This window comes from Labrus bergylta, chromosome 11 (assembly GCF_963930695.1).
Source record: "Labrus bergylta chromosome 11, fLabBer1.1, whole genome shotgun sequence".
In the NCBI taxonomy this organism is placed as follows: Eukaryota; Metazoa; Chordata; class Actinopteri; order Labriformes; family Labridae; genus Labrus; species Labrus bergylta.
Genome location: NC_089205.1, coordinates 12878697 through 12890916, shown reverse-complemented (window position 1 = coordinate 12890916; position 12220 = coordinate 12878697). Strand labels below are relative to the sequence as shown.

Below are 12220 nucleotides of genomic sequence, written 5' to 3'. Positions count from 1 at the left end.
TGTTGATATCATAATTTTGTTGCCTGTTAAGATACATCAAATATTGGATGTAAAAAAGTTAAAAAAGGGATCTTTCCAATTTGTGCAAACCTGTGGTTCAGGAGAGGACTGTAGACAACAATTAAACTCTTCATCCCTCTCTTTCTCCCCACCCTTCATCCCTTCCTCCTTCACTTTATCTCAACAATTAGGGTGGTGGTGAATGCCAGTGGAGCTCCAGTAATGTGGCGTGTGAACGAAGAGGGTTTCCTGCGTTCCTCCATTTTAAACGGCACTACGATGTGGTTCCTGCAGGCCCACGATGGACTGGTGGTGCCGGACCACTTGCTGCCCCTGGGACAGAACTACTTCCTCAGTAAGACGCCTCAAATCTCCTGATTTATTGTTTCCTTCTTAAGACTAAAATTGCCTCCACTGTCTGCGACAGAATTAAGTGCAACTCGTACATTTCATATAACACTTTAATTTAATATGTATGTATTTTACAAATGAGTTCTTTGAAGTGATATATTGTGCTATGAAGCTGCCTGTGTTTGTTTACTGTGCGCAAGTTCTTTTACCCAGGATGCTACTGTGCTTCTGAATATAAGTTAAGATAAAGCTCACTCACTTGTTGTCAGCTGGGTCACACACAGTAACGAGTAACTGCATTAAAATGTCAAAAAGTAACTGTAATGGAATATTTATTATTGGATCTAGAAAATAACTTACTAGTTACTCCAAATAGTTGTAGTTACAGTAACGCATAGTCCCAAAACTGACAGACACATAGCCATGCTGACATATTTGGTATTTAAGTGGAGCCGGTAAAGTAAAAAAAAAAAAAAAAAGTGTGATTTTGGATTATATTTAGGAAAAATGCTGTCCAGGTAAAATAAACACTGTACTGCATTGTCTATTGCATGTAACTCAGAGGTGTGTACTGACTCAATGTTTTGGACAATTGAAAATTTTATCATTTAATTGGATTTAAAGTCCACATAGAGAGAGAATACACAAAAAGGATTTACATTAAATTAAGACTGTGCGCTATTTTACACATCAATACAGCAGTGTAAATGTCTCTGTCATGACTGTCTACAAAGAGTGACAGGACTGAGTCCAGAGTCAAGACGTGCTTACATGGACAGGAAGGCCTTAAGCTGTTTTAGTCAAGGACTAGAGAAAAAAGAATAACATAGTCTACTCACTGCTTATTTGGATGTCACGTAACTGTCTTTAGATCTCGGTCATTCTGTGTCAATTTATGTGCAATGTGAAGCTACGAGCTAACTAGAGGGTGCTAACATTAGCCTGCAATTTTGTCAGCCACTTGCGCTAAATGGTGCTTAATTGTGGTGCATTGTAATTGATAACGCCTGTATGCGAACGCGAGTGGAGAGGGGGTAGAGGTGTGTCGCTGGAGGAGAGCGGAGGCTTCAGAATAGCTTCAAAACAGCAGTTTGTTTTGGTTTAATGCTGGTGCTCAAGGGCGACATCTACTGGATCAAAAAGTCGCACATTCTTCCTTTAAGTCTCTGTCAAAAGGAAGTTGGTTTGGTTTGACTTGGTAGCAACAACATCATAAAAACACCAAAACAATCAGTAGTGAAAAGTATAAAACTTTGATGGGCAGTACATCAGTATTGACCAGAGTGTAGCCTCAAACCGTGAATGAAAATTTAACAAAACACATTTTAAAGGTAAGTCACTTCATCATGTCTCATCTTAAATTTCTGTCTTCATCAGAACACGATTTTATGAGATTAAATATATCAATTTAGCTATGCTTTTAATATATCTGTATTTATCATTTTTGTTTTTGTTGATCCAACAAGCATAGAGAAGCTCAATAAGACACAAAAAAATCCCCCAATCCAAATAGCTCATTTAAATCCGAGCCAGAAACATCAGAGGATTAATGAGTTTAAATGCATTTTATTTATAGACTTTATCCCTGATGTGTCATTGGGGAGAATCGCATAATATTTGCATATTTGAGTAAGAAATTAGTATTTGCATATTGGGAAAAAAAAAGATATTTATGCGGCTACTCCATCTGTGCTAATACTGAGCTTCACACACATACATTTTTTGAAAGAGTGGGGGGTAATTGCGGTCTCACCCTTTGACTGAAGGGCTGTCTGACCTCTGTGTGTGCTCAACATACCTGATGCTGTTTCACCACGCTGTCGGTCGGTCTGATGACCTTGACGTGTCTGCTAACTCGGTGGCGATGCAGCCTCTGTTTCGTCTGAGAGAGGAAGAGAGACCGGGGAGTTGACATTGGGGAGTTAAGTCAGAGGGGAGGAAGCATAATGGAGGATGGGAGAGAGGAAGAGTTAGATAAGAAGGGAGGGACGCTGAAAAGAAGAGGTGCATGGTAGAAAAGGATTAGAGGAAGGACAGAGGATGCAGAAGAAGGAAAGAGTGAAGGTCAAACTGCAAGAGGATGATGAAGATACAGAGTGTCAGTAAAGGGGGAGGGATTAAAGGAGCGGTGACTCTGCAGGTCTAACATCTGATGTCATCGGCTGACGATCACCTGGTCAGGGGTGACAGAAAATCACGAGATGTTGCACAGACCCTCTGGTTGGAGGAGAAAAATGCATCGTCGATGGCTCGTCATAGATGTGCTCACAGCTCATTGGCCCAGATCAGACTCTAAAAAATGGCAGCTGATATACACAATGAAGCTATTTTTATCCAAGTGCTTCTGAACCTGTCAGCTTTGATTGAAGACATAATAAGAGGTGTACTGAACTTTCAGACCCCTGGAGACAAGACAGAGGCAAACACTTTATTTAAACCAATTGGAAGTGCTGCTTACGTCACATCGTTTCTCAGCACTTTTAGTTACATTGGGGCTAATTGTTTTTTGATTATATTTGATCGTATTTTTTTTCTGCTGTAAGGTAAGGAATCCTAAAGCATTCTGTCTGTACACATTTGTTAACAGGACTTAGATTCTATTGCCATGCTACAGGCTTTTGGTGCTGATATAAGGATGACTTTAGATAAATGCTAGATAAATGCCAACAGGACATGATGACACTGGGGTTATCCTCATCTTGAAATTTACTAGTTAGCACTAAACATCACTATTAATGGAATCGACACAAGGCGTAGACAATGATGGAATTGTTATCAGCCATTACCAACACTGTATTGAAAGTAAAGTCACAAAGAGTTCAAGTACAAATGTGTAGCAATGGCTTCATTCTGCTGTGAACTCATAATGTAAAAAGTGATCGAAGTGTAAAAATGTAGAAGGAAATGGAATGGGAGTCGGGCAGCTCTGGCTCAGTTGGTAGAGTCGGTCGTCTCACAACTGAAAGGTTGGGGGTTCGATCTCAAGCTCCTGCAGCAACATGTCCGATGTGTCCTTAGGGAAGACACTTAACCCTAAATTGATCTCGCTGCTTCATCTGTTGGAGGTGTGACATACGGTGCAAAAGCGCTTGAGTAGTCAGAAGACTGGAATAGCACTATACAAGCTCAAGTCCATTTACCATTTAGTTGGAAACCAGGTAAATTAGACTTTGTTGTAAGTAACCAGTCATTAGAAATGACTTGTAAAACATTAGACTCATAAAGTTGATATCAGAGTTATTTGTTGGTATGAACTGAATAGATCTTGAGTCATGTGCAGAGAGCAGTGGGGACTGCGGGGCTCTTAAATCACAATGTTACAATGTACAGTAGAGAGCTCTCTGGTAATGACTGATTGTAATTAGTAATAGATGATGGAAACTTCAATGAAACACATCTTACTTAACACAAAGAATAACTGTTGGGAATTGTATTTCATCAATAGGTGTCTAGTCATAAACCAAACTAGAGAACAAACTTAAAACATGGATAGATGAACTACATTCAACAAATGTTCCCCTTTACAGGGAGAATGTGCAATATGTCACACATTAAATCAGAAATCAAGTATATCCAATGTAAATATCTCTCTGAGTCATGTCTGTCTACAATGAAGGAGAAGCTCGAGTCCCGCTGCCTGTGTTGTTGTCGGAGCCATGTTTACATGGACGGGTTGACCGGCTCCTCCCCTTGTGTATAAAAGCAGTTTTAGTCAAGGATAGAGAAAAGAAGAAGAACATACTCACTGCTTATTTAGATGTCACATAAGCGTTTTAGATCAAGTGTCAATATTATGCAACGTGAAGCTACGAGCTAACTAAATTCTTCTAGCATTACCCCTCTAACACAATAATGCAGGCCACTGGCAATTGCAGCTCAAGCCAGGGATAATTTTGTCTCCCGCTTGGGGTTGACTCCTTAGCTCAAACATGAGTGGAGAGGGGCTGGAGGTGTGTCGATGGAGGATAGCGAAGGCTTCAGTATGGCAGAAATGTGGCCAAACAGCAGTTTGTTTTGGTTTCATGCTGGTGCTCAAGGGCGACATCTACTGGAAAAAGTTGCACATTTCTTTCTTTAAGGGTGTTATAAAGATACCCTGGATCTTAAATATACCCAAATATTGTTCCTTACAATAATTGTAAAAACAATTTCTCAAAATACGAATCTCATGTCGCGATAGAAAACTCATAGAGATTGTTAGGGTAGTGCTGAGCCATTCAATGACATCGTGTCTTTGAGTCTCTGAATACAAAAGCTTGTATATAAAAAAATCTCACCTCTCTTTTTCTGTGGTAGGTGTGCTGCACGTTGGCAACCCTACCGCCCCAGAGGTCACCATGCGTCTCAACCTGACAGTGAAGGCCAGCAGCTGTGTGGAGCCTGGCAGCAGCTTCAGTGACCCTCAGTGCTCTGGGAAAGGCAAATGCATCACACATCCCTCTGAGGTGATAAATATCACACATTTACTTTCTTCTTATCAAGACAGCGCTTAAACTTTGGGAAAGAAGGAGGAGAGAGATCCTGCAGTATTTTATGATGATGATGCTTCTTTTTGCTGTTTTTAACATTTTTCCAATTTAACAGCAATTTAAAAAAGGAAAACTAGACTAAAGTTTTTATTATTGTATCCAAATATTATCACTGCAGCTGCATTATTGCATCCACACCTGCAATCATCATTTGAATAATTTCCACAATTGTAGCAAGAGCTGCTCATTGTTGGCATGGTGTACATAGCACAATAGCAAACAAAGAACAATAGCCTGACCATTACAGAACAACACAATGCAATGTACAGCAGCTGACTGCAATGAACAAAAGCTAATATGTTTGAGTGGTATCGGGCAGACAGTGTTTTTCATTATGTGTTGCTGCAGCTGAAGTAAAAGGGGGCATTTGAGAGCTGCTGGTCCCTTTCACATTTGCAGAAACCATTGCATGGCTTCTCTTTTTAAACTCCATTTTTCATTATTCTTTTATCGCTCACTGTTTTCAGAAAACAAAACCATGCTCCCACTGCTTGTTACTGCATTGTTATGTTTCTGAATTAGTTTACAATCTTCTGTCTCATTATTTCTGTTTCACAAGTTTTTCTTCCTCTGCATTCTGGCTCCCATTGCTTCACCTTCAAGGCTCATTGATTTGATGTGTGGAGTTTGTGTGTGTGTGTTTTGTCTTCCTACAGAGCACTTTCTTTTGCGAGTGTGAGGACGGCTACACTGGAATCTTCTGTGAGGAATTCGATGCCTGCCACCACAGACCCTGTCACAACAATGGCACCTGCACAGATGTCAGACAGGGGGAGGGAGGACGCAACTTCACATGCGCCTGCCCTCCAGGTGTGTATGCTATGAGTGCATTGTGGTGATAACACTTTATGAGGCTCAGTCTGACTGTGTGGTTTGTTGGAGTTTGCACATCCAGAAAGTAGGATTCTTCCTCTTTGCTTTAGAAAATCTCTGAAAGAGAAGAAATGGCATGTTGAACTTAGATTTTGTCACATGTATTTAAGAACTGGGTTTTGAAGTGAGGGCCTCTGGTAGGAAGATAAATGTCGGAGGTGACCACCGATTGCCTGTCAAGTCTTATTAGGGTGCTAACAAGCCCTGTGTGTGCAGTTGATAAGCATTGAAAGCATTGAAAAAAATAGTTGATCAAGTTGACTTAAAGGGCAGTTTGTGTACATGGATGACTTGCTCCTATATTTCTGTGTTTCTCTATTACGATTCTTATTAGCTTTTCAAACCTGAAATGCTTTTTTCTTTTATGTGGTGCACAAAAAATAAATATATATTTATTTAAGAAATGCAAGTAATTAAAAATATGAATATTTTTCCTCCATAACTTCATAGTTTGATCAAATATTATCACAAAACTCTATCTTGACCCTTTATTGTCATGGAGATTATCTATTTTTCTTGCTTTGTGAAGCTTCAACAGATCACTTTAGTGGCAAATCAAAAACCAAAAATGTACTTGATTCCAAACTGCGTGTCTCTTAGGATATGAAGGGGAGCGCTGCCAGCTGCTGGTCGACCACTGCGTCTCTCAGCCCTGCAAGAACGGAGCTACCTGTTTCAGCAGCCTGGCCGGACCCAGGTGCTACTGCCCCGAAGGTAAGAACCCAGTCACTGCACACTGGAACCAATCTGCCTGTTTAGTTCATGTTCATGTGAATCTTTAGGAATAATTCAGACTACAATGAATGCATGGTTTTTGTGCCTGCAGTGGAATGGTCTCTTTTTTCACTTCTACCACAATAGGATGTTTAACCCAAGCAGCCCATCCTTTCCAGAAACAGTCCGTAAAAAAAAAAAAAGAACAAGAAGAACAAGTAAAAAAAAGTAACTTTTTCCTGCAATGATGTCTGGTTCCAGTTAAAATACTCTGTATTTCTGCTCGCTGTTTAACAGTATCTGTGCCACTGAGATGCTTAATTTAAACCTTCCTCCTCTGGTCTAATTAGTCTTCATAGCCTCAGCGACCTGCATCCGACTCCCAGGAGAAATCTGTGACTGCAAAACTTCTGCAGAAACAGCACTTCTCAATCAAAGCACCGAGTTTGGCAATAATGTATGCCATGTACCAACAATAGTGTTCACAGAGACTATGAACACACACACACACACACACACACACACACACACACACACACACACACACACACACTGAAATACAGGGTAAATAAAGGCTAACAGTGGACCTTAACCACATAAATAAACAGTGATGAATGTAAAATCTTAGAGGAAGCCTGTTTTCATGCTTCCAGGTCCCAGCAGTCAGCTCATTCTTGAACTGGAGGATGTGTCAATCACACTGACTCCTGTTAATCTGCAGCAGACAGAAAAAAACAGGTCTTCAATGAGGAAAGGAATTCATAATCCACTACTACTGTGTTTATTTTCATTAAAATAAGAGAGGAGAGGTGAGAGCGGCGGTGAGATCCGTGCCGCCACCTCTTAATTAGTGTGGAGAGATTTTGTGGAGAGGGTGCTTTTTAAAAAATTTAACAGCTTATTAGATAATCCTCAGTCTGGAGAACTTTGGTTTATGGACAAATTACCTCTGTGTGTTTATATAAGGGTTTCAGCAGAGTAATTCAATACACCAGGTCAGTTTTTATGTTTAATTAATTGTTGTTTATCTTATTTAAAAAATGATGTCAGACATCACACACATCGACCACTTAACCACAGATATTAGTCACAGATTACTTTTGGACACTTTAGAACTGGGCCAGGACAATAAAATGAATGATGAATGAATCCATTTAGCTGCTTCAATTTCAGGGTTATGGTGTTCTGTATATTGGCTCTCTTATCACACTGTTGTAAATAACATGGTCACTTGATAATAAGTTATTTTTAGGTCCACTTTTTCTATATTGGATAGGACAGCTGAAGAGAGATAGAAATAATAAGAGGAGAGAGTGCAGCAAAGAACCAAGTTTGGACTCAAACCCCATAAGCCGCTGCTACGAGGACTAGAGCCTCTGTACAGGGAGCTCACGTCATAACCGCTATGCTATCTGGAACCCATGGACACTCTTTTTCATTTTTTCAGTATAACCTTTAGTTTTGTAACCTTCATAAGTATAACTGTCCGCTGTGGTATCATTCAGAAAAGGAAACATTAGAAATGATTTCCCTAAAATACAATAATAGCATTAAAGTCAGCAGTGAGAAAATGATGCAATTAATGTGCAATATAAAGCAAATTTAATAATTTGTTTACCGGAGTAAAATTGGGAAATCCATAGAAGAAGATGTCTCAGTATCAGTCGCACTGTTGAACAAATTCATATTACTCCTTAACCATTGCACAATGCTGAATACTCACTCGCTCCTGCAAGAAAAAAAAGCACTGATTAAACAAGCTTTGCCCTTTTTCTTGACTTTTTTAGACCGACACATTTAGCACTATATTCGGTGACTAGGCCCAGGTGAAGATTTATATTATATTATTCTATTTAGGACAAACTCTGTGTTATTAATTAAGAAAAGGTTTGACCATGATGAGGTTTGTTAATTCAGTGATAAATCCTACTTAATGACAGAAACATTTTGTGTGTGGTGTGTTAGAGGAGCACAGAGAGATGAGCATCAATACTAAACATATCAGGGATGATTTCAATGAGTCTTTGTATACACGCCATATGGACGAATAATCAAAAAGAGAAAGTGTTTTCTTTTTTCCGTAACAAATGTCCAAGACAGCAAGTTTCAGAAAGATTTTATCTTGTAATAAAAAACACTTTATCGTTGGTAAAGGAACATCAGCACACTCCAACTGCTGGTGAAATACACATATTTACTGTTTTGCATACTGATAAGCGCTCAGCCAGCACCTACTCTCCTATCATCATAACATTTTTCTCAAGAAGCAAATAAGTGATGGATGCAGTGACAGCTTAAGCAGATGTTATCAGAGACGTGTGAAGTCTGTGATCACTCTGCCAACGATAAGAGCGAAGGCTGCCCGTGTTTGTGTTCCGTTATAATACACATATTCACCCTGAAGGGAAAGTAATATTTCTGCTCCTCTTCGTTTCCCTCTCAGCAGCATTTCTCAAAAACTGTTACATTTCCAGAGAGACATGAATATAACTTGATCCCAGGCAGACTTTTTTTTTTTCTTTTTTAGAAATAAGGGCCATATAAGCAAAATCAAAGAGTTAATTTTTCGACATTAAAAGGATTAATCATTTCCATAAAGCAATCATGGTAAAATTATGTCCTACATATGTTATCTCTATTTATAGATGTTGCATTAAAAATGCAGACTGAATGTCGGACAGGATTTCAATATTGGAGGAGTTCTACTTTCAGTCTGTAGTACAGACAATATATACTAGTATATGAGCAGACATCAGCTGTACACAGGAGAATAGTCCAGATGAGAGCAAAAGGGGCGTGATGCATCAGCTGTATGCCATCCACGAAGCCATCAGTAAAAAAAAAACATAGATTTAGCCATAATGAATGTTTATTTTTGATGACAACTCATTACATAACCTTAGCAAACAACTAGAATATCTCCCCATGTCCATGGTTATCAGTTGCAATACACTGTTGAGAGCTCTTTACTTCACTTAACTATGTTAACCATATAGGCTACTGTTGGTGGAATTTAAAACATATTATTAAAACTCTTGATAATAAAATCAGACATTTATAAAAGTGTCTGCTCTGACTGCTTACTAGTTTTTACCCTCACACTCTCAGTTCAACATAAGGTGATGAAGAAGTCAAATTCTCCATGAACACCATCAGAAATATAAATTTCACAGATGTGCTCAAGTTAATCTCACCCTCTGACTCCTCAACGGAGACGAACCAAAGTCATGCTAACTTTTTTCTAATGCATACGGACTCACTTTATCTTCCTCGCTCTCTCTCTCACACACACACACACACACACACTTCTATGCACTGACAGGAGACAAATTGTGAGTGTCGTTACTGCGACTGCCGCCAGTCAGTTCCAGCAGGGCGGGGGAGTGCCAGCGCTGGCTAAATTTAAACTGTGAACCGCCTTTAATGTTGGCAGGTTTGAATGCCAGCAAGCAGCAGGAGGGAACAGGCTCCTCTTTGTTAGCCGGGTCGTGTGTCATAACATTTGAACATCTTTAGATCAGTAATAAACAAATAAGCAGGTAACAGAGGAAGACAGTGAAATAAGTTGATATGAAGGTGTGAACGCTAAAACACAGAGCAAAAAAGTTCAACACAGTGGAAAGCAAAGGGATTTAACCATGACAGAACAAATAGAAATCACAACGTTAAATTCATGCAGGATGCTGTAGAAGTGTACGCGTGGGCTCGCATCTGTGTGTGCAAGCGTATAATTGCAAGGGGCAAGGGCAAAGGAGATGAGGGGGCTTGGAAGGAGGTAAGAAAGCAAAAAATGAATGAAGAATGAAGCAGATCACGGCATCAGAAAAAGAAGAGGAAGGAGAGAGCTTTGGGTGAGATTGTCCTCCTAATGGCTGCCGTTCTTCCTGCCTCTCTGCGGCTGAATGATAAATGCTCTGCTCACACGGCCACGTAAAGTCTTGCAGATCAATAGCTGCTTGTGAGGGATCTCTTCATTAGCTCAATGGAGTGTGCACTCTGGTGCAGTCAGCACATTGGATTTACTAAGGTGGTACTGTAAATCAAACGGATCCTGTACACATTTATACAGGGACGTATATGCATGTGCAGTCTTCTGCGGTACAATGTCTGCTCTCATGGGAGACCGGAGGAGAAGAGGTGGAGAAAAAGAGGGAGGAAGTTATTTTTAGATAAGGTGGATAGGTGAGAGAAGCAGAGACGAGCTAATGAGAGGAGGTGAAGCAGAAACCAGAGACTTAAACATTCAACTCCATGGGTCTACACAAAGAGCTCAGACACCAGGCATGAAAGAAGCAACAGCATGCTCCAACATAAATGCTGATATAACACAATAGTCACACTTACCTTTCAACAGCAACAGTTCATTAACTGTTATGCTGCTTTCAGCTTTTTTGTCTCCAATGAGGAGGAGTTAGAGGGGATAAAAGAACAAACAATTAAAGTCATGTACTGTATGTAGGGATATTATAGATTATGACAGAACCAAACCACTTGCTGTCTTCTTCTCTGAATTTTATCTTTGATTAATGCTGTCACTTAAAAAAGGCTTTAAAGCACAGTTCCTCAGTCTTGGAGAAATCCTTTTTTTTTTCAAAGCTGTTTTTCCTCAGAATTAGATATGATACAAAGTATCTTTGCATACTCTCTTGTGCACTTGCAATTTGGGATATTAATTAAAACAATGTTAAGTTACAGAGGCCCTCATCAGTTTAAGGTCCCTGTGTGAAGTACCAACGAGACAGTGTGCAGGCGTTTTTCGTTTTAAGATAGTTTAGGCCAGTGCATCTCAACTGGTGTGTCGGGACTCGGGACCCAAAAGCGAGTCGCAGAGCAAAAGTGTGCCTAGAAGAAAAATGCTGTGAAGAAGCACTTTTTTTTTAAACAAGTTTGTTTCATTCAGTTTCTTTGTTCGATCATTGTAAAATAGACATTTTTCATGAAGGAGTAGTTGGTGGGTCCTGAGGCCCGACCAGTTGAGAACCACTGGTTTAGGCCATGGTTTCCTGCCACACACCTGAGTGCTACACACGTAGGTCTTTAGGTTTGTAAAAGTTATGCTCTCTGAAGTCAGATTGAAAGGTCTATAATCCTCTTGTGTGTCTGTTTTAAGATCAAAGACGGTTCTTATTTTTATTTTAGCATGAAGACTTTGAGCATTACGAAACAGCTAGCCTAGTTGCACCTACAGTAACTCCCCCTAAAGGGACGTCTTTGTATTTTTATTTTGACATGAATTAAACAGAAGAAGGGATTGAATTTGTTATTTTCTAACAAAAAAAGACTTTTTTTTGCTGTCAACTGTTTCCAGTCTTTTTCTAAGCTAAGCTAATAGCCTCCTAGCTCTGGTCATATCTATAGCCTATTCGAGAAAATTAAAGAGTATTAATATTTTCATCTAATTGTGAGCAGCTTTGTGCTTTAGTGTTATTTCTATAATGTACAGCTCTTCCTTTCAGACCTTGATTGACCTCGGTTATAAACAATACCTACGGACTTTAGAAAAAAACAGTCAGCATGCCAGATTGCACACATCGGCAGATCTTTCATTTTGAAATAATTGCTTAAGAAAGATAATCTGTGTTGAATTCTTAAAAATCACTCAAAGGTTAACTCTTTCCCCCAGATAGTTTTGTGAAAACTATTTATCATATGTAATATGCCTTTATATATTTAATTAGAGACTGTTTTGCATATCTAGACAGAATTGTATCTAGACAGAATTTCCAAAACCTCTAATTATCCATGCTGCACAA

At 39.4% G+C, this 12220-nt stretch overlaps 1 protein-coding gene across 1 annotated transcript in view; it reads left to right on the top strand.

Moving 5' to 3' along the window:
- Window positions 1-12220, top strand: part of dner (delta/notch-like EGF repeat containing) — a 57525-nt gene that overhangs the window by 36173 nt on the left and 9132 nt on the right. Inside the window, exons 4-7 of the mRNA XM_020641773.2 lie at window positions 192-355; window positions 4648-4796; window positions 5537-5690; window positions 6354-6467. Coding sequence (XP_020497429.2) covers window positions 192-355; window positions 4648-4796; window positions 5537-5690; window positions 6354-6467 — 581 coding nt within the window. The remainder of the gene's footprint in view (window positions 1-191; window positions 356-4647; window positions 4797-5536; window positions 5691-6353; window positions 6468-12220) is intronic.